The sequence below is a fragment of the Maylandia zebra genome, linkage group LG16 (assembly GCF_041146795.1).
Source record: "Maylandia zebra isolate NMK-2024a linkage group LG16, Mzebra_GT3a, whole genome shotgun sequence".
Classification (NCBI taxonomy): domain Eukaryota; kingdom Metazoa; phylum Chordata; class Actinopteri; order Cichliformes; family Cichlidae; genus Maylandia; species Maylandia zebra.
The window spans coordinates 5,060,063-5,083,476 of NC_135182.1; the positions used below are offsets into that span (position 1 = coordinate 5,060,063).

The 23,414-nt window shown below is 40.8% G+C and overlaps 1 protein-coding gene across 1 annotated transcript in view; it reads left to right on the plus strand.

The window, feature by feature from the left end:
- pdia5 (protein disulfide isomerase family A, member 5) overlaps positions 1-21,533 on the plus strand; it is a 79,976-nt gene extending 58,443 nt beyond the window's left edge. Inside the window, exons 12-17 of the mRNA XM_004568970.3 lie at positions 2,260-2,330; positions 3,018-3,181; positions 3,624-3,754; positions 7,285-7,355; positions 17,325-17,459; positions 19,492-21,533. Of these exons, the coding sequence (XP_004569027.1) occupies positions 2,260-2,330; positions 3,018-3,181; positions 3,624-3,754; positions 7,285-7,355; positions 17,325-17,459; positions 19,492-19,572 (653 nt within the window). The 3' untranslated portion in view covers positions 19,573-21,533. The remainder of the gene's footprint in view (positions 1-2,259; positions 2,331-3,017; positions 3,182-3,623; positions 3,755-7,284; positions 7,356-17,324; positions 17,460-19,491) is intronic.
- Positions 21,534-23,414: the final 1,881 nt, after the last annotated feature.

A 23,414-nucleotide genomic window follows, 5' to 3' on the forward strand; every position in this document is an offset into this window, starting at 1 on the left:
AAGACCAGACCGAGGGCCACTCCTGTCAACAGGAAACTGTAGTTGCGGTTCACACAGGCTCACCAAAACAGAAACAAACAATTACCTGGTTTGATGAGTCCTGGTTTCTGCTGCAACATGACCAAACGACATGAGTGCATGGATCCATTCTGCCTTGTAACAATAGTTTAGGCTGCTTGTCCAGTGTCAGGGTGTGAGGTTTATTTTCTTGGCAAAATTTATTCTCGTAGTACCAACTGAGCGTTCTTGTCACACCACAGTCTGAGTGCCTTTGCTGACCATGTCCATCCCTTTCCCGCTTCCACCATGACAACGCACCATGTGACAAACCCCATTTCAAACGTGTTGCTTGAACATAACGGTGAGCCTCCACAGTCACCAGATCTCTATCTAAACGAGCGCCTTTGGCATGTGTTGCAACTGGAGATTTGCATCATGGATGTGCAGCTGACAAATCTGCAGCAGCTGTGTGATGCTGTCATGTCAACATGGAGCAAAATCTCTGAGGAAAGTTTCAGTAGAGAAAGTTGTTTTAGTAGAGACAGATTATTTATGACTCTGTTAAAATATTTGTCTTGACTTAATTTGTTTTCATTTTTAAAAGACCCAATAAAAACCCATCAGTGTGGATGTAACCACAATTTTCTTACTTGGAGACAAACACACTCAAACTATACCTTGTGCACAGATCCCTGAGAGTGGAACATGTAGTAAGCAATCAAATATGACTTAACTCTCCTTGCAAACACGATATACTCTTGCTGCCTCGCTTACAGTTTCACCCTCAGCATGCTAGCCGTGCACCCTCTGGCAAACCAGGGTGAAGCAGCAAGACACCAGAGAATTACACGGGTTGGTTGCTTGATTCGCCCAGACAGCTCTGAGCGCGTAATGCTCTGCAATCTCTGCAGAGCATTACGCGCTCAGAGCCAATCTTCTAGGGTTGAAGGTGTTTCTTGAGAAATGTAAGCGTATGCTTTGATTAGATTTAAGAGATGATTTCTTGTTCTTGTCTCATTCATGTGACTGTTTTAGTTGACTGGTTGAAGGAGCTGGGTTTTGTTAGCTGGCCATAGATTCATCAATAATGATTGGAATAAAGGTAAAGGGGTATGTTTACCACTGTGTTGCATCACCTGCTGTTTTAGCAACACTATAGGAATGAGAAAGCTTGGTCTGTGTGGAGACCAGCTGTTTTAGTTTTGAAAACAAAATGTTAAGCCATCGTCCCTACAGGATATCTTTTGTTTTCTTTTTTTATTTTATTGCGCGGCACTTTTTCTGTACTGCATCTCGGATACAGTACTAATATGGATGGTGAGCTACTCTGACGGTTTGTGTCTTTAAATGGAGTGACACAGATGCTGATATGTAGTACTCTTTGCTTCCAGAAATGGTCCTGAGCCCATATCAGTTTAATGCACTGCCTGAGGGCCCAAAGGTCTCAGTCAATACTTATTAAGCTTTCCAAATTCCTTCAATCTTTTATTTATTTATTTTGGTGATGTAGGCAATAAAATCTGCACACTTTGTGAAACATTGCTTTTGAATTGCTCCCATCTTTACCTCTGAAGTACTCAGCCTCTCAAGGTTGCCATTTTTTTCAGTAGCCAGTCAAGTAAAAACAATGTTAACTAATTAATATTTTTAAAATTATTTTCAAATCCTTTCGTTCTGATTTGAGTTATGTTTAAATGGCACACTTTGTCCTTTAACCTCCTAAGACCCGAACTCTTCCACGGCATGCATTTTTAATTTCTCTTTGATATTTGGGCTGATTGGGACCTGATGAATGTAAAAACAAAGAATCACCGGATTTATTTTATTTATTTTTTTTTTTTTACCCGATGTTTGTTTCTAAGAAAAAATGAGAGCCACATATGAGGATATTCGTTTTAAATTTGTATAAAACAGAGGCAGTATAATGTCCTCGTAGGTGGATATCAGGCACTTGGAGAGCAAAATTGAGTATTTTGGTCTAGACAACCCAAAATGTGATGTCCACATATGTGGACGCCGGGTCCTAGGAGGTTAATGTTGTTCTCTGTGCCTTATCTTGATTATAATGAGCACATGTTCCTGTAAAATACAGATATTCTTATATCTAAATAGCCGCTTCTGAGGGATTATTTAAAACGTATTCAGGGCTAGGTTGAACTGAAACACTAGCAGATGTTGTTATTTTGTTGATTTTTCTTTCCATTTGCTGTCTAATCCTTCCGTCAGTCAGCCTCTAATGTGCATTTTTTAACTCTTTAGGGTGTGGCCACTGCAAGAAAATGAAGCCAGAGTACGATGAAGCTGCTGAAATACTCAACAAGGGTGCAGATGTAAGTCTCTCGACCTTTCTTTGTTTGTTTACAGCATGCATATCTACAGGCCTGTGTGCTTCATATCTCAGACTCTACTGAGCACACACAGTCATGTGTCATTAGCAGATCATAATAATCCCTCTTTTTTGGCTTTAAGGCTTTTGGCCGTTGCAGCTTGACACGCTGGTCAGCCTGTCCAACAGCCCAGCTTTTGATGTGTTTCTGATTAGTGGGCCGTGTTACTCACCTCTCCTCTCCCCCCATTCTGTCCTCAGTGGTAATCTAACACTCCCCAGCCAGGGGCAGGGCCTATAAAACTGTAGCCTGGTGACTGTAGCAATTATCTCACCCGTGAACGTCCCCCCGGCCCGGCGCTTGGACCTTGTCCTTGTGGCTTTCTGCCCAGCACTGGAGGTCAATGGGAAAAGCCTGCACATTATCTAATTCGAATGGACGGGAGCCACTGTCACCCTGAGCTCTTTAGACCCAGCGTATCATTATTTTTCCCCCCTTGTTTTTCTGCTAATGTTACTGATGTTTCTAATGCAGTGCTTTTTTTTTATACACAGATGGCGTAATCTTTTTCCCAATGTAGCTGGTGTCATCAGATAGGCTAGACTGAGTGACCATTTATGCTCTAATTGAAGAAATTAGTCTATAGATCTTATTTTACCAGTGCCCTGTCTGCTTTTGTAACGTCTGCAGAGTCCGGGTGTTTTGGCAGCAGTGGATGCCACGGTGCATAAGGCTGTGTCGGATCGCTTCAAGATCTCTGGTTTCCCAACGGTTAAGTACTTCGAGAAAGGTGAAGAGAAGTACACGCTGCCACAGCTGCGAAACAAAGACAAGATCATCGAGTTCATGCACAAGTGAGTCTGACGCTTAACCGACAGCTTGATCGCTTCAAAAGTTGAGCAGTTAAGTGAAGCACTGATTGGCCGTAGCACCGGCTTTTCAAGACTTCCTCCCACTGTGAGAGAATAATCTTTGGAAAGGGTCAAAAAGTAATGGACTTGCAATGACATCAGTCCAGCTGTGGCATCTGCAGGCTCCATAAAGTCATAGTCTGCAATCACAGGTCAGCAGACATAATTTTATATCAGGCTGACATAAAGTGTGACTCAGTGTGAGTTCCATTATATCACCGGTAGTTACATAGTAAGCTTTTATTCATTTATTCCTTGGCCCACAAAATAAAGACAAAATCTTGGTAGAAACTGTATTTATGTTACCTTTTCTACAGTAAATCTGAGGCAATTTCCCCTTCCCTGGAGTGCACGTAATATTTTCACTTTATTTCATCCCCCGCAGTCCACAGGCGCCTCCTCCACCGGAGCAGTCTTGGGAGGAGAAACCCTCCAGCGTCAGCCATCTTGGGTCGGAGGATTTCCGAGAGGCTCTGAAGAAGAAAAAGCACGCTCTGGTCATGTTCTACGCTCCCTGTAAGTGTCTTTAATACTAAAATCAACTCCTTTCAGCATCTGCGAACAAAATCAGAAGGAAGCTCTTACACAAACATCTGGAATGGCTGAAAGCCTCATCTGTAACTGGCAGCTTTCGCAAGCTCTTGTATTTCATCTGCTCGGGCTGTTGTGATGAAAATATCAAACGTCTGTGAAGCTGTCGCAGCCGCGTGCGATCGCAGCTTCGTCCTCTTGAACTCTGTGCGATCGTAGCCTGGACTTCAACCAGCGTGCATACGTAACTCTGAGCTTCTTGCCAAACCTCGTCATTGGGCAGTATATAAAAAAGCCACACCTAAGCCACAGGGAGACTGAGTCATATTACTAAAAGAAATATGAACAAATCACTTTTCCACCTTTTTATATTTTCAGCCCTGAGAAACAGACAAACAACAGATTAGTGACTGGACTTCCATGAAAGAAAAGGCAGAAATCTCTGTTTTCGACACGCTTCATATGTGTCCTCATGCAAAACACAGGAGGAATACAGATTAGGAAGGCTAATTATCAATACACACAGACTCACACATGCACCTCTGTCCCTGTTAGGGAGGTTTTTTTGGCCCTTTTTCTGCCCTTTGTTTCTGATGAGGGCTTCAAAGCATGCGACAGGGCACAGCAGTCAGGCTGCTTCCTCTTCTGGGCCCTTTGGTGCTTCCCTCTACAAAGAGATGCTCCAGATGTACATCAGGCCGCGTCAACCTGCCGCCCTCCCAACTCGTCCGCCCCATCTGCACCTTGCTCGCTAGTGTCTTATTAGTGAAGGAGCTTGTGCTAATGGAGCATTTGATGAGATACAGCTGCTTTCTAAAACATCAAGGCTGGAAACACTTCAGACAGAACAATCGATATAATTTTAGCAGAGGCTTGGGCTATTATCCTTTAGCCTCAAATCTGCATAATTGAACCCTAAACTAAAATTAAATGCTGGAACATCATCTTTGTCTCCTTTCGCATGCGTTCTGTGTTAAATTAAAGCATTTTCTGATTCACTGAATACCCATTTGTTGGCCCGCTGTATACTGTTGATCGGCCAGTTTGAGACATAACACTTTGGCGCGTTTAATGTTCTTTTTTTTTTTTTTTTCCTTCCGTACTTTCCACGATTCATTGAACTAAGGGGAGATATTCAAATCCAGGCTGTTACAGCGCATCCACAGGGCGGTTACTTTGCATTCATCAACCCTCGATTTCACTCAGATTCACTCTGTCTGCGATGGTAATTATGAGAAAGAGGAGTTTAAATGTGCAGGTACAGTCAAGAAATGAGAACTGCAGGAATCATTATCAACTCAAAGTCATTTTTTACCTGTTTTTTTGATGACCGAAGGTACAGTAAAATATAAAGGCTGAAAAATTCCTGTACTTGCCATGCAGAGCAAAACCCCGTTCCTTTCTTCAGTTTAACTGCTAATTTAAGGCAGTCTCTAAGCTGCACCAGGGAGCTGCCTGATCAGCCTCCTGTTTCCTTCTGTGAGGGAAAGACGCGGACAACGATTGTATTTTTGATACACCAGTTTCAAAATTGCGACAGGACATTTACAGGTTTAAAGGCCATTTAATGTTGCAGCTAAAAGGGTAATTCAGCAGGAAATGGGTTGTGAGCGGTGCTGAATGCTCTCTTAGGGAGACTGCTCTGAAAGGGTTGGCAAATGTGTACTTGCACAGTTGACATAATCGAATTGAGAGAGAGTTATGTGTGCGTGCGCGCGTGTGTGTGTGTGTGTGTGTGTGTGTTTGTGTCTATGATGCCTGTGGACATACGTAGTCAGATATGTCCACTTGCAGCCTGTGAAAGAAATCTTAATAGTGCAGCTTATAGTGATATTTTATTTTCTTCTTCCCACTTGTGATGTCAGTTTGCCAGATAGATTTCCTTCTGCATTATGACAATAATCAAACTGTATATAAAGGATGGACTTGGCTTCTAGCTCTGAAAAGTGAAGCCATTGTGAATGTGGAAATTGACTGGACTGAAAAAAGCGGCCGGCGAGTCTGGTTCATTGAAAGCAAAAGACAAAAACAAAATGATAGCTCAAGACTTTTGCACATTATTGTACTGTATATTTTTTCTAATCGTAAGCATGGGTACAAAAGAAGTCTGAGTTATAGAGAAGTCTGTAGAAAAATGAGCCTCGGGTTCATTTGATGAGTTCAAATAGTTTTGGGTGAGTTTAAAGTTCAAATTTAAGTCATTACTTTGAAATTGTATTTATTAAGAAAAATGTTTATTTTGTAAATTACACGCCTTAATAGAAGGGCTTTCCTAATGGCGCCTACGTCCATCTTTGAAATACAGTCTGTGACCTGAACACAAGTGACATCCATGGGGGAAAAAGGCCTTTGCTGCTTTTGTCTAAAAGAGCATCTTATCCCTGTCCGGCACCTTTGAAAAGAAATGGAACACCATCGGGCCTTGTTACCTAAAATCCTTCTCTGGCCTCTAGTTTTGTGGCCAAATTGGAGAAACATCCCCTGCAGCCCCTTGCAAATATTTGTAATGAAAAGCCTGAAACCAGAAAACTGTTGCAGCAAAAGATTCATGGCCTTGGGGGAAAGCATGTTCAAGCAGGTTCTCCCATCATTTTTCAGTGACTGAAAATCCATTTATTGAGTTAGATGACTCAGATGTTTAGCTAACCGTAATATCTCCTGATCATTCAGCCGGGTGTAGGGACTGTATCCGCAGTTGGCCGACAACTCATGTCCCAAACGTACCATCAGAATTTGCTCTGGAGAGTCGATTGGACAACTGCCACAGCCTTATGTAGACCTTCAAAAAGTAACAAATTCTTTTAAGCATATTGTTCATTATGCTTCAGGGTTTAATTAGCTTTTAACCCTAACTCGGCACATGAAAGTGTCTTGCTAGTCACCCACTGCCAAGCTGCTTTCTTCTTCATGGGCAATTTATTTGTCACCACAAGGGGTATCCTTGCCTTTTCTTATTTCCAAAAGGGGCAAAGGGTTGTTTTTAATTAACAGAAGAAGGACTGCATACTTGACATTATCAACAAAAGATTAAAGCAAATGAGCAGGTCTAAGAAAACGTCACATTTCAGCAGAAACTGAGAAGAAAAGTTGTCAGAACAGCAAACAGTCTCCCAGTACAAAAAGTCATCACTCTTTTATTAATGCACTGCAGCTAGAGTTGGAAAGGCTTCCTCCTCCTGGTCAGCTCTGTGGACAGTTAATCATCCTGCCTCCACCTACAGAAAACAAAAGAGCTGTCTATAAATGTGCTCTGTAGGTATTGGCATACTGTATATGGAGTGCTGTTGGAGTACAGAGTCGGGGAGGTAGCGTTTATGATGCCAATAAATAGATCTACAGTCTCTCATAATATAAAAGTGACCTTGTTAGTAACCGGCAGTATATACTTGCATGTGTTCTTTGTCGTCTTTCGGTATAATTCTCCGTTTAGGGCATGAAGCTCGGTTTTGCGGTGCAAATGTATGATGATAATAGATATAGTTGTGATAACAGCCCATCTGCTTGTTCTTTTCCAGGGTGTCCACACTGTAAAAACGCTGTCCCCCACTTCACCACCGCAGCAGAGCTCTTCAAAGAGGATCGCAAGGTTCGTGTTGCTTTTTCACATACTCACTTAGATATGTGATTACTGGCTCTGATGGCGGCGCAAAGATGCCTCTAACTGGAGCTGTGCTTACAGTAAACATCACGGTTTTAGGTAATCGGCTCACAGTTAGAAGATCGGTATTGATTTGAATAAATATTGATTTGAAACCTTTCCGCGCAGTGTTCAGGCTAAAGTTAAAAAAGACAAATAAAACAAATTCTAGCTGCTTTTTTATCTTGTTTTGCTGTATCGTGTCTTTCACAACAAATAAAATAGTTATTTTAAAAGTAATGGAACAAAAGACGCAGATTTAGACCAACAAGGGACCTGATGTTGCAGAAACAAAATATTACAAATGACATAACGTATTTCCACCGTGGTCTTGACAGGCCGTAATCCTGTGTGTCTGCTTTATTACAGTCTTTCGTGACAGGCTGTAGTCATTACTAGATCTAATTTCTTCCAGGTTCTATTCAGTTACACTCAGGCTCAAAGCTTATCACTGTGAAATTATTAAGATCTTGTTTGTTTGCTTGTATTTTCCATCTTTAGGTTAGAAATGATTTCTTTCTTTCTTTCATTTATTGTGTTTGTGTTAAGCGTTCCCTGGACATACACAATATATCCACTCACCAGCCACTTCATTAGGTACACCTGCTCAGCTGCTCATTAATGCAAATATTTAATCACCAAATGTAAAACAAGCGTCAGAGAGGAGAAAGAGGGTTATTTAGGTGACTCTGAATGTGGCATGGTTGTTGGTGTCAGATAAGCTGGTTGAACCTTGAAGCAGATGGGATATTTTCCTTGCAAACCTTTGGCCACACAGTACCAGCTGAGCTTTGTTCAAATGCCACAGCCTGCCTGAGTGTTGTTGCTGATCATATCTATCTGTCTATGTGCGCAGTGCACGCATTTTCTGAAATCTCAAATCATCTGAAATCAGTTACTTGAACATGATAATGAAACCTGATCCCACCTGGCTCTAGAATGGTGTGCCTACTAAAGTGTTTGTTAAGTATTATCGGGAGGGGAGGGGGGAATATGTCACATTTTGGGAATTCTTTTCCAAAGTGGACCACATAAGTTGCACTTTAAAGATCTGAATATGTTTGAAATGTTCAGACATCATCATGATTCACATTAATTTATCCTCTGTAGTCTTCACAGATGCTTTTTTTGTATTTTCTTACAGCTTGAAAGGTGTTAGTTATAAAAACAAAAGAACGAGCATTTGCAGAGTAAATTCATTTGCATATTTGATGCAAAGTTATCAGAAAGTCTTTCGATTGTCGTGAACTTGAGAATTCACATCTTTAAAATGGTAAATGGCCTGTATTTGAATAGCGCTTTTACTAGTCCCTAAGGACCCCAAAGCGCTGAAAGTCCTCTCGCCCCATTCCTAATAATTGTTTTCATGTCTCACACAGGAATAACTGGTAATTGGCTTCCACCTATAGAAGGCTTTTGACCTTAGTTGGTTTTTACATAGTGTTTGACAAGCGCACTCAGAACAGTAGCAGAGGAGCTGTAACTTAGGGTTCAGTGTCTCCACTCCACTCCAGTCCACTCCAGTTTGACCATTTAGATGAAGCACCACACTGTTGCATCAAATTTTCTGCAGGCTTGGGGTTTGGAGGTTAATGGAGGTTCATGTAGTGGCAACAGGACACACTCACGCTCATCCTCCATCATCCCCACTCCCTCTCGTTACTTACCCTCAGGGACTCATGTCCTGACACCCTCCCACTCTTGCTCATTTCTGTTAATACCCTCTGACTGCAGGGCTTATTTCCAAACCTCTTAAACCACAACTGTGTGACTCACTCTCTTGCTCTCTCTCCCTTTCAAACATGCAGGAATTTTGGACACGTGTCAGGCAGCGCTCGAAGCTAAAGTATCAGATTGAAGTGACAAAAAAAACCCATCTAATTGCTGCCTTATCATTTGTGAAGTCTCATCAAAATGCTTAATGCTGAATAGCTGTTGTCCCAGTATTTCTCGGACCGTGTTGCTGTCTCAGTTGTTTGGAATTTTTCTAAATCAATGTCAGATGGTGTCCTCAGCAACTTAGCCATCTATTTTTCTGAGGCAATTCTTTGTAACATTTCTCAATAACATTAATCTTCAACAGATGAAAATGAAAATGCTTTAAACCTTTTTTTTTTTTTTTTCCTTGGGAAATTTGGATATCAGCTGCAACTGTAACACATCATTTCATTTATTCATTTCTGCAGAAACTCACACTCGCTTCCTTCATTTCTAAATACTGAAGTAGATCTGTGCATTTATAAATAACCATAATTTCAGTCAGATCGAATGGTCAATGCCCGACAAGCCAAAATAATAGAGCTGAATATTTAAAAAGAGGTTTGTGTGGTTTTAAAAGTTGATGGATTTAACCCTTAAAAATGTATATTTAAATATAGCCATAAATCTGTTTAAATTAATCTTTTCTTGCACTTCCGCTGCTTTTAGTGATTGAGTTTATTTTTTTTGAAAAAAGGATCATGTATAATAACATAAATGTTACCATTTGATGCATTGTATCAGAGTTAGCTAGAAGCTCATTTACATCTGCAGTTGCTTGGCAGATTACATGCAGAAGGTTTTCTGCTTCTTTAGCCCAACTGCTTCGAGGTCTGCTGCTGTTTTCAGATACCTCACTTTAAGACTCTTGCATTTACTTTTCAATTCCAGTAACTTTTTGTTTGCACCTTGTAAGATTTTATCTTGTAAGGTAACAACGATTCTTACATTTTCCATCAAGAAACACACAACATTGATAACCTGACCACATACTACAATATTTACTTTATCTTTTAAGCAAGACTTTCGCAACAGCCAGAAATGTACTATGAGACTCAGTATTTGGGACCACAACCTTAAAGCAGATCCTTCACGCTTTTTCTTATTTTCTGTCATATACACTCACCAGCCACCTCACTAGACTGACCTGTTAAACTGCTTGTTAATGTAAATCTCTAAAGACATGGAGACACAACAACCTGCTGAAGTTCAAATCAGAATCTCCACAGAAAGGTGATTTAAATAACTCTGAACATGACCCACCATGTGTGGCACCAACACAGTAACTTAAAAAACGTCTTGTTGAGACCAAGGCCAAAGTTTTTTGTAGGCTAGAGCAGCAGAAGACCACACAAAGTACCACTGTCCGCTAAAAACAGGAAACAAAGGCTACAATTCGGCAGTAGAAGACTGGATAAAAGTTGTTTGGTGTGATGAGTCTGTTTCTGCTGCACCATTCAGATGGTTTGAATTTGAAAGCATCAGTCCTCTTTGCCTTGCATCAACAGTTCAGGCTGCTGCTGGTGGTGCAACGATGTAACAGTGTGGTGGATAGCTTCTTGTCCATTTGGGGACCCTGAATATGAATTTACCACTGTCTCTGACCATGTCCATCCCCTATGACCACAGTGAAACCATCTCCTGATTGCTGCTTCCAGCAGGACAATGCTCCATGTTATAAAGCTCAAGTCATCTCAAACTGGTTTTGCGAACTGACATTGAGTTCGTTGTCGTCAAATGGCCTCCACAGTCACCAGATCCAATCTTCCAATAGAGCACCTTTGGAATGTGCTGGAATGTTGTTGATTCCAGAGGGCGGAGAAGAATAGCCAGACTTCATCAAGCTGAGGTGAAGGCAATAGAAATTCGAATAACTACTCATTACAATCAAGTTATGCACAAGATAGGCTGGTTCTAACCTTGTTAAAGTTCAAAGTAGATGGCCTACAACACCAAGTTCCACTCCTGTTAGCTAAGATCAGCAAACTGAGGCTAAAGATTGCACAGGCTCACTAAAATTTGACAACAGAAGATTGGAAAAATAGAGGGAGGAAAAAAAAGGCATCATGTCAAAGCTCAGAGCATTTCAAACTGGTTTCTTGACCATGACAATGAATTCACTGTCCTGAAATGGCTTCCACAGTCACCAGATCCCAATCCAATCGAGCACTTGTGTAATGTGGTGGAGCGAGACAGTATGTGCTTCTTGGGTCTCATTGGCAGAGATGGACTTAATTCTGTCATCTCTGGGAGCTGAGCAGGCCACACCAACCTGCAGTTCAGACTTTCTTGGGGCATCATTTAGAACAAAGAGGGTGGCCTTAAAAGAAGAGAGACTGAAGTGTCATTATTGAGACAGTTGGAGCTGCACTCAGGTCCATTGGAAGACTGATTTAGCAAAGCAGGATATGAACATAACAAATCCACTTTAAGTTGCTTTAAACCATACCTTGAGTTTCGAGGTTATGATGAAAGTAGCACAAGCTGCATAATCAGGGGACCTGCATTCGTGTGGAAGTCACACAGATGCACAGTTTTAAGATGTATTTCCCTCTTGTCGTTCCCCCAGTGGCCAGAGGAGATTTGAAGTTTTGTTTGAACAGGACTAAATCTGCATAGTGGGTACTTGTGTTTACTTGGCAGTTCTCTCTGTTTATCAAGACAAGCCCCAGTGTATTATGCCAGACCAGTGTTGATCACAGTCTATTAACTGCCCTTGCCTCATTTACCAAAGACTAACACGGGCTTAGCTGCAAGCTTTGAAGACACAAACAATTAAAACTCCACATTCTGCTGTATATCAGCATGGGAGCCGTGTACAGGGTTTGTTCCATGCTGTTCTGTCTTTTCTCCAAATTCCAATCAATACCAGCGTTAAAGGTGCACATGGGCTGGAACAGCACTGCGATGAGAACACAGTTTCATTAGGGAATTTAAGGATTTGCTTAATATAACCTACCCTGTGGCTGCTACTGTACTGGTAAAATCATAGAGAAGCACACTGGTTCGTCTTGACCACAGCGCTGCAGAAATCAAGATTTCCCCGTGGAGCTTTTGACCTCTGCTGGCGCTTTGCAGTTGTTTTTGTATGCATGGCTCCCTGTTAGGGGTTCTGCGCACATCAATGAGGAGCTGTATATGCTCCAATCTACACAAACTACCAATGATGTCAACCTCTTTCAGTCACCAACAGGTGGTGGTAATGTGTGGAGATGTGATGCAATGCTCGAGCAACAACGGGGAATGAGTTTGGCTTTTGTGTTTTTCTGTATTTATCTGCAGGAAATTTGTTTCATCTTTTGAACACTTTGTTAAGTTCAATGCCTTGTTCTCTTGCTATGTTAATTCACTAGTTTCCTGCTTATTATTAGTCTATAACCCAGTCAGAAGTAAATACAGGAGAATTGCTGATACTGATACCTATGAAAGCCTGTTTCCATCACTAAAAAAAAGTATCAATAACTCGAAATTTCTTATTATCCGGAAGGATATGGCGCAGGAGAATGCACACTCAAAGCCAGATCGCAAGAAATTGGCGCTTTCGAGAGTACATTTGCTGATATGTGATTGATTTAGCTAATAACACAAGGATTTCATCATTTGTGAAGTCACGCTGAAAATAATCAGCAATTTGTGCATTCATGACTGGATGTAATACTGGTAGCTTAGCTGTAGCATTTGTAGCTGAGGGCTTCAGCTTCCGGGTAACAAGGAAATGACGTCATTCCCGTAGATTACAGATTGGCAGCGCTAACTTGAAATTTCGAGTTAATAAGTCGAAATTGGCTTCCATAGAGATACCTTTAACCAATTGTGTGTGAATGTGTGTGTGAATGGGTGGATGACTGAATGTAGTGTAAAGCGCTTTGGGGTCCTATGGACTAGAAAAGCGCTATACAAATGCAGGCCATTTACCATTTACCATTTAAGTCAGCTTATGTAGGGGAGAGCAATGTGTCAGGATTTATGTGATGGTTTGCAAATTCCAAGCACATTTTAATGACCACTGAATCACTGTGATTTGTACTTTACACAATATTTAGTTAACCCAACACACCTTTCAGCTTTTCATGTATTTTGAACGTTCATATGTCAATGAACAATATTCTTCACTCTCATTGGTAGTCCCTTCAGTCACTCCTCATTGAAGTCATACAGTCTGTGGTCTGTAGCTGCCACGTCACTGCAAATCACCTCCAGTGTGTGCACAGCTGTAGTAACTTGTATATTAGTTCTTTGTAAAATTTGTTTTTTATTACCATAAGGCAGAGAAGACCTTTTATAGGTGTTTATGTTTTTATATTTTATCTTAATCATACTGAGTTTACGTGTAATAAAATGTACAATGTAAATAAAAGTGCTATTGCCAGTCCCCATTACTCAGTTGATGCTTGTGTTGCAGCTACAATAAATCAAAGACGTGGTGTGTTACAGTAACCCCTTCAGTGCTGTGTCACTCTTTAATATGAGCTAATGTATTCCTTGAGGTGGTTTCAGTCCAGCGTATGCAGATCTATGTTAGATATTACAAGCACAGGTACTTTGTTGTTAGAACAGAGGTAGCTCTGAGTGTAGCTGTACCTCTTTGTTCCTCGGTTTGACGCTGGTAGAGATACTAGGCCAAATGGTAATATGCTGCCCCCTAAAATTTCACTATCCAGCCAATAATATGATGTGGGGTCCTCTGTCACTTGAAGATGAATCAATAACGGAATTGGCTGAGGACCTTTTGAAGAACAACAGCTCTACGACTTCATTTTCTCCTGTCAATTCACGGCAACTCTGATTGATTGCACAGGGATGAGCATTTGGAGGGAGCCTGTAGTTACATTATACCCCTCATTGCAGCTACAGTGCCATCTCTAATGCTGCTGCTGCTTAAAGCGCACACTATGTATCTCAAATTGCCCTAACTTAAAGGTGGTTAAAGATTTCACAATTAAAAAAAGAAAAACACGTAGTGCTCAAGATCTTGTGGTAAATTGCCCAGGTATACAAAGAAGAGGGTAATTTTTGGTGGTTTCACCTTAATTTCTGTCGACTATTGTGCCTTTCCAAAGGTGATGCACCTCACTCTTGCTGAATATGCACAGCTTGCAAGTCCATGAAATACTCTTGTTGTGGGAGCACAGTGAAGAACAGCTTAATACACTTGATTAACAGACCAGAGAAGAATATCCCTTTATAGGCTCTCTCTTGTCTCAGGGAGCAAATGGAGCGCATATATCTTCGCTTTTTTGTTTGCCCGTGTCTATTCTGGTGATGCAGATGAAGTCGACATTCTGCTGCATTGTACCCATTTTAGCGATTTGTTGGCAATTATGCAGCTTTTCTGTCACTTGAGTATTTATATTTGCATACAAAACAAGGTGCATGTGTCTTGTAATTAGGACAAGAAAGTTTTCGAGTCGTTTGCGGTGCGGCATAAGTGTCAAATATTTCTCCTTCCGCAGCATGTCTGTCATTTCCACGTTTGGCTCGGGCAGACAGATAGACAGCGAGCGATTATTTGATGGTGACAAGTTCAATGTGGAGCACTCAGCGCCCTGAGAGAGGGTGACATTTCTGCTGTCCAAAAGGACATGCTAAGTGAGCCATGTATCAGTGAGGCAGCATTTACGCCTCATTGGGACAGCTTGTCACTAATCGATGCAACAGCCACGCAACATAAATCTCGCTTGTTGTTTTTATGCTCGCTGATTGTTGTTGGGGGGCTTTTTTTTTTTTTTTTTTTTGTGCACCACCCACATAAACAGACCAATGCGTAAGTCACTTTTATGCCTCCATCCCGGTGACAGCTGTAGCCTAAGGCATTATGTTTTCTCAATGCCCCCCCCCAATCCAGCCAGCCAGCCATCACCATGAATGTGATACATTATTGTGCTTAAAGGTCAGGACCCTCATGGCCCTTCCCTTCTTGTGAATATGATGTCAATGTCAACTCAAGGATGAGCTGAAAAAAAAAGAAAGATCACAAAATGTGTTTTTGGCAGGTACTGAACTATTGCCATGCTAATTAGCTTAGCATGCTAATGCTAAGCATTTTCACAGATAATGGCACGACTCTTACATTACATTACATTTTACATTATGCCATGCCTTTGCCAAACTTATCTGTAGTTATAGCTTGAAACCATCATTTAGTGGTCATAATTTAAGAAATGGGGACCGTGTTGAGTCTTGTGCATGTCCCAAGCACCTCAAAATATAATGTTGTGTAAAAGTCTTAATCCGTCCCTCATTTCTTTGTATTTTGCTTCCAAGCAGCCAGACCGTCTTGATATTTTTAAAGTAGTCTTGAGCAGTAGGTCTTTCAAAGTTTTTATTTAGACATTGGCTGCTTTTTCACTTATTTTCAGACGAGTTCTTGAACTTGACCATTTTCAGAGGATTGTTTTTCTTAAATCTGACCTATGAATCAATGAAACACAAAAATGAACCTAACCAGTGTTTGTCTACATTACATCTGTACATTACACCTTATACAATGTTTTACATACATTGTATCTTTTGGCACTCTGTTACTATCAGCCTGTGGTAATTTTGTTTCTATTTCATTAGCTGAAACTAAGAAGAATGCCAAAGATAACACAGTTTGATAGACATAAAATAGTATTTTCAACAAGGGGAATCTCAAAAGGCTATCAGGTAAAAATCTGGTGTATTTCAGCATGTTGTGCAGTGTGTCCTTAAGAAAACTGACAAAGCCGTCATGAAGTGAAGTGGTTGGCTGGGGCCTTTCTGTGTGAAGTTTACATGTTCTCCCCATGCTGGTATGGGTTTTCTCCAGGTAAACTTTCCTCCCAGTCCAAAGACATATTGGTATTTCTTTCTGTTAGCCCTACGATAGATGGGTGATCTGTCGCCCTTTGACAGCTGGGGTAGGTTCCAGCTCACCCACACCCCTGAGTAAGATGTGTGGATAGCTGGATGGCTGGCAGGGGGGGGAAATCCAGCAAAGACCTGACACGGGACTTGAGAGATGCATCCACTGCTCACTTGAACCCTTGTCAGAAATGGTCTCAGTGGAAGTTTAGCTCTCAAGAAGCCATTTATAAGAAAGGGAAATGGGGAGAAAAGGTTGAGGCGTGGCAAATTACACGAGAACTGGACTGAAAATCAGAAGTAACACATCTTATGGAGTGATAAATCAAATTTGAAATTATTGGTTCAAATTATTATCAATATGCAGGTCAACAGGCTGTGTTGAAGAATAAAGGGGAGCATATCAAATACTGACCGTCAAGCTCATTAGAACTGTACAGAATCAGTTTTTCTTCAATCTGTTTATGTTTACACACGTCTCAATAAATTGCTTCACCTGTTTCCTTATTTTCCTAGCAAATACAAAGAAATGAGAGTTGGCACAGTAGTGCTGTAGCTGTGTCCTCATTTGCATTCCTGTAATATTCTTCACCTTTTTAATAGTAGCAATGTACAGACTTGTGATAAAGTTTGTTTCATCTGAAAATATACCGAGTTCTTAAGATCCACTGAAACAAAAGCTAACTGGCCATAAAATGGAAATGCATCGTGCGAATTCAAATAATTGTCATAGTGATAATAAAATAACAATAAATGGGAAGAATGCACCAGGAATAATAGAAGTAACACACAAACTACCTTGACTGTTTAATGAATGTCTGCGTTAAACCTATTAACTATTAAAGATAATGACTGCAGTTTTTGAAATTCATACTACAGTAAAGTTTCCTCGAATGTAGCTCAAAAGGAGATTTTCTGAGAAGTTTATGTATTCTTATGTACTAATTATGTCTCGGTAGGAAGTTTATTTAACAAGCTTATTACACAGCAGCCGTTTGACAGAAAATAGAAAGAAGAATCAGGTGTTACAAATCAAATTAATGAAGCCTCCGTTGTATATAAGCACGGAGCCTCAGTTAATGTGATTGGTCACGTCTGTGTTTCCTTGCTATTTTATGTCAGAATGGGTGCTGTGAAATGGGTCTGTTAGTTGGAGAAAACTTTTTACGACAAAAAAATAATATTTTCAGATTATTTACACACTCATCTAACTAAGGCACAGTCCCAAGCGCCTCATCTGAATACGGCAGGGTGCCAAGCGCCTTTAAAATCTTGTGAATTTAAAGCATGTTTTATTATGCGCACTGAAAGTGAATGCGCAATTGCCTGTTTCAGATCGTGTACGCAGCTGTGGACTGCACTAAAGGACAGAACCACGAGCTTTGCAAGCAGGAAGGGGTGGAGGGCTACCCAACATTCAACTACTACAACTATGGCAAGTTTGTGGAGAAGTACAATGGAGATCGAGGGGTAAGTGATTGGAGGCGGTTTATGATGTTGCAGTGAATGAACGTTCAGTGATGATCTGCATAGGGGGGGAAAAAGTACCCAATTATCAGAGAAACCAATAACCGCCAACAATTGTGTGGATTACAGTTGGATGGGGAAGGTTGTGAACTTTGTTTTTTAATATGTGCTAAAATATCATATTCCACAGATGTCCTGAGAGATAGATGAGAAGCATTTGTTACAACAGCAGATGATTACCGTCCATCTGTCCTGCACACCATCTTGAAGGAATTTATTCTTTCATGCAGAATGCATTAAACTGTTGGATGAGCTACGTGCCTCGGATCCCTCAGCATTTCTGTTGGCCTGAGTCAGGACTTTGGCTTCGTCATCCCAAGATGCTATCAGTGTGCGTGTCGCACGTCCTGACGTTTCTCCTTAGAATCTGCTGATAATTTTCAGAATCGCTTGCTCCATCAATGATGATGAGCTGTCCTGGCCCAGATGCGGCTAAACAGGCCCAATCCATAATGTTCCCATCCCCACAGTGTTTGCAGTTGGGATCGAGTTCTCATGCTGAATCCCTCCATAGTGGATTCAGGAGGATTAACATTAGCAAATGTTAGAAAAGCTGTTCCCTGTCTCACACCTTACTTTTACTCTTATTTATTGCCCTACTGTTCTTAAAAGAAGGGCAACAATTTTGTTGTGTGCCGTAACTCTTTAGAGATGGTTCTGTAATCTTTTCCACCATCACGCGTATTAACAACTGCTTTCTGAGGTCTTCAGAAATCTCCTTTATTCTTGATTTGTGTCCTCAAACGTGTCATAACGAGCGCTCTTTAAATAAAAACACACCCGACTCAAATCTCAGTCATGGTTGATTTGTAATCCTCGTCATCCCATCGATAGAAAACACCCGAATATCCCATTCAGATTAATCCTAGAGGTCACATACATTTAATATTAGATGATTATTCTCAATATGTAAATGACCAAATCTAACATTTTAACTTAAGTGACCAACTTAGATTCTGTTTATCTCCTTCTCAAAGTGATGTGTTTACTGAGGTTATGTATTAGGTTCACATGTGTGCAGAAATATAGAAAATCTCAGATCACAAACTATTTCTGAGACTGCGTTTAGATCAGGGATGTCGAATTTTACATTGTGGACCACATGCAGCCCACGTTAATGTTAAGCAAGCTGGAACAGTGACACTAGATAATAACATATTTACATGATAAATGCATAAAACTGGAGATAAGGTCAAAGTACAATTTATAGAAAATATCCATTTTTTTTTCTTTTGGACTCGCTGTCTAAAAACTGACATTTCTATAGCAGATGGTCATTGAATTGTTTATCCACTACTTAATTACTTTGGTGTAGTATGTAAAGAAGGGATGGGGGTATCAATAGGAAAAGCTGTTAATCTTGAAATAAAAATCTGTTCACTCGCTCACTTTGCATTTCTCACAGACGTCTGGTCGGCTGGATTGGAGTCTGCCGAGTCGATTCTGACCCTCAGGCCTTGTGTTTGAGATGCGTGATTTAGATAGTTCAGCTGGTTCAGAAATTAGAACAGGATTGAAAGTAGAGGAGAAAAAGATGCATCATTAATGCTGTTATTTCTTCACTCCAGCTGTTGCAGTTCTTCTCCCTGTGTCAGAAACTCAGAAACGACCTCCGAGATGTTGTTCAGTGACGGGGGGGTGGGTTGGCTTTACTTTTTCCACACCTTGCCTCCCTCCCCCTGCCTGTGGACAGACTGCCATTCTTGGCCTGAAATCATGTGTCAACTGAATTATTTATAGCATCAAATGGTTCAGAGCTCAGTCCAGCTCAACTCAACCGTACGTGGAGAATTATCTGCGGGCAGCAGCAGAAAACACTGTGCAGCCTGACCTCAAGCACAGTGGCGGTATTTACATTTTGTCCTCCCCCTCAGCACCATCAGGTGAAGATGAGGTTTATCCACAGGACTGCCTGAGAACTTGCTTCAAGTTGAGAAATATGCTGTGGTGATTGTTACTTTCCTTGTCTTCACAGGAGGCAGGCTTCACGGGTTTCATGCGCAGCTTAAGAGGACGCGACCAGGAGAAGGTTGTCAAGCGGAAGGAGGAGCTCTGAGAGAAGCATGCGGGGAGTGGGGGGGCGGCGTGGGGTGGGGGGGCAATGCACTGTGACCCTTGAGCCTGGCAAAGGGCCCTTTCAGCACTGACGGGGGAGACTCGACAACCTCAGCGAAAGGCTATTTTTTTATACCGTGGTGACTCCGTTTGTAATAATACCAGAGTACTTGCTGTCAGACCAACCACTTGAGACTCGTGTTTTTCACGGATGTTCTGATGGGAAGAAAATACACAGACGAGGAAAAAAAGAAAAGGTTTTCTTGTTTTTGCCCAACCACTGTGACTGAATATGTGAAAAGCTACACCCTATACTGTATCTATGCAATACTGCCCCATGCTTAGCTCTGCAGGGGTTTGTGTGACTGTCAGACCACCATGGTGGTGGACCGGTGGTGGGCATCAGTATCTAACGGTGGAGGTTGCACTGTCCCAATGGGTCCTAATCCAGCCCCATCAACCCTGTTCTGTCTCTAAAAGAGACAAATGCTGATTATTGACATACACCTTTTGGTTTCAGTGATTTGGGGGTTTTTTTAGCTTTTTTTTTTTTTTTTTTTTTTTTGTTTGTTCTTCTTGTTCTTGTTGTTGTACAGAACCTTCACGTCTGCAGAACAATTTGAAATATTGATTATTTTTTCACATCATTTGGAAAGTAACGGCATTTTAACACCACCACTAAAAAAAAAAAGAAAGAAAAGAACCTAAAGCTTGTACAGTGAAATGTGAGGTGCTCCAGTGAGTAGTGTAGGTTTGTTAAATTGGTGAAATCACAGCTAAAGGATCAGTATTCTGTGTGGGTGTGCACTATCATGATTGATTTTTGCTTTTAGAAAGGAGTTTTTGTTTGCCCCCAAACTGTGGCCTTACAGATGTAAAAATATAAAATGTCTGGAATTGCAGAAATATAATAAGTGGAAGAGATTCAGAGGCCTGGTGCCCTTGTAACTCTCTCATGAAATGACCAAGTAAAGGAGAATGAGGGTGGGGGGGAGGGAACACAACAGAACATGAAATGCCAAATATTACTGCAAGCTGCCCTTCAGAGTTTCACAGTTCATACTTTTCCAAATCTTATTATTAATCTTATCATTCACAGCTGGAGTGACTTTACCTCTTGCTCCTTCATTAATTGTTAATAATGGGAGAGTTCATTGACAGAAGCATGGGAGATGCTCACATCTGGTGTCTGAATAGTCTATGTGATCAACAAACATCCAAAACATGAGTCTTACCTCCGTCCACTGAAGTAATCACAGATTCCGCTCAATATCCCACAAATCCCCTCTGTATTCACACTCTACTGGAATATCTCAGACCTCTGATTTACACTTTGGGCATTCAGTTTTTTTGTGTGCGTTTGTCTGTAACCAATCTGTTTCATCACTGGTGTTTCTGCTACTTCCTGTTTAACTGAAACTCGCAGAGGAGTCTAGCGCAAAAGACGGCTTTCCGAAATCTTTCCCGTTTCCCTTCTTCTGAGTGCGCGTCTACCTGAAGCGCCTCGGCCTGGAATGGTTCGGCTTCAGTCAGCTTGGATAGTGCTCTCCCATGCTTTCCTTCATATTTAAAACGGATGACTTCACGAGACGCCCAAGGAATAATTAACTGTTAAGTCTCCAGAGCCTCTTCCAGTTCTCGCAGCATAACACCATCAATTCGGGGGCCAGAGTCATTACCTTCTGTGATACTTTTTTTTTTTTTTCTTTCTTCCATAATTTTGTATTTCTTTTTTTTCTTTTTTTCTAGCTCCCTTGCTTCAGCCTCTATAAATATTTAAAGTCTTATCTGTAGCTGAACTTGTGTTTTATTATTCAAGACTTTGGTTTCTTTCATTATGAATAAGGTTCTCAGGGATAGCAAAACACAGTCAAAGGGAACTAGTTTGCTTTGTAACTTATCATTCCAGCTGAATAATTTTCGATCCTTAAGTCACCAAGGATAAAACACAACACACCTAAATTGTCCTTCTTCCTGTCTTCTGTCACAACAGCTTGTGCTGAATAAGATGTTTGTCAGTGAACCATTTTTTTCTTTTTTGGGGATTCTTTGCGTATGAAACCGTTTCAAGTGTTCAGACTGTCGCCCGGCACACGGTGTTCAATGTGATTACTATCATTTCACCATATGCAAGAGCATTTTGAAAAAAGTGCTTTAAACAGTTACGTGACATATCGTCGTAATTACGTGTTCATTCTTCTCTCGATGAGAAGTCATTACCTTTGATTACTCTGAACATTTGTTTGTGTTTGGCAGTTTCCACACTGACATAATGCGTTAGCTGAATAATAGAAAGACTTTATTCCTTATCCCAAAGGTATCCGTGTTATGTTGGACTTTTTTCACAGTTATGCCAAGAAGTCATTGTTGCCTTTGATTTTTTTTTTTTTTCCACTTCTCTGTGTCCAGCCATATGTACAGGTTCAATCCTTGCAGTAAAGAAAAGAAAAATAAAGCCAAACATTTCCAAAAAGGCTTTCAACTGTGTTTATATAAAAATAATATTAATAAGAAGTAATAATTTATTCATCTCCTCGGGGAAATTTTGGTGTCAAACTGCAAAAATCTCCAGCTATGGTACTTATTTCTTTATATTTTGCTAGGAAATTGGTGAAATGGGTTCAGCAATTTGGTATGATCACCTTTATTCTTCAACTCATCTGAAATCTTAGTCGGCTTTTTTTGTCATTTCTTTAAGTAGTTTTCAGGAATACTTCTCCAGGTTTTTTTTGAAGGATATTCAAAGCTGTTCTTTGGATGTTGGCTGACTTTTGTTCTGTTCTCTGCCAACATAATCTTACACTGCTTCAGTAATACTGAGGCAAGTGATGATTATTCATAGGTCAGTGTGAAGTGACTTAACAAACAAAAGCATATCCCATTAAAAATGGTTGGGTTCAAGGACTGGGCTAAAAATAAGTGGAAAAGCAGCCAATTTCCAGTGAAAAACTGAAAGAGAATCTGGAGATCTGTTGCTAAAGACCACTTTAAAAAATTATGAGACACTCACTCATTGAAGCAAAAGGGTAAGAAATTAGGGGTGGTTTAAGACTTTTGCACAATATTCCAAATAAAACAAATAAATGCCTAAAAACAGCAGAAAAAAGCCAATGGTTGTAACAGTATTGGAAGCTAGAGTGATGAACCAGGTCATCAGTCTTTTGTGTTAACAAATTTCTAAAATCTCACTGCAGTGGGATCAAAGTGTCTTCTACAATGTTCTGTGCTGCAGCACAGTGCAAGAAGACTACACCGAGCCACCAAAATATTGTGGAGAGGATGACTGTTATTATCAAAGATGGTCTGTACTTTTGTTTCTGTACACCTTTCCACCGCAATTCCCAGTGCTGCCACAGTCCTGCCCATTATCCAGGCATCATGCGTCATCGCTAACACACAGCAGTAACAAAGAGGACACTGGTAGCAAAGATCTGATAGAATTAAAACAGCATGTCACTGTCTACATTTAGTAAGTCTGCACTGGCCCTTCCTGTACAGGACATCTGCAACCAATCTGTTATATTATCAAGGGGGACACCGGGATATTTATAACTCTGCACCACCTCAGTGTCCTCTCCACGGATGTTGATAGGCCAAAGACGGAGCTTAGACCTATGGAAATCTACAAGTACCCATGCATTTTTTTTTTTTTACAGCCAACTTTATTTGAGCATTTTTAAAAATCATATTAGAGGGAAAGGCTTTAGGCGGGTTGCATCAACTATTTGGTGAATTTGATGTTAGACTCCCAGGCAATATATCCTCGCAATTTTAGCTATCCCATGAATTTTCCTCAAGCGTCACCGTGACGTTGGCAGTATCGGTGTTTTGTTTTTTTATGTG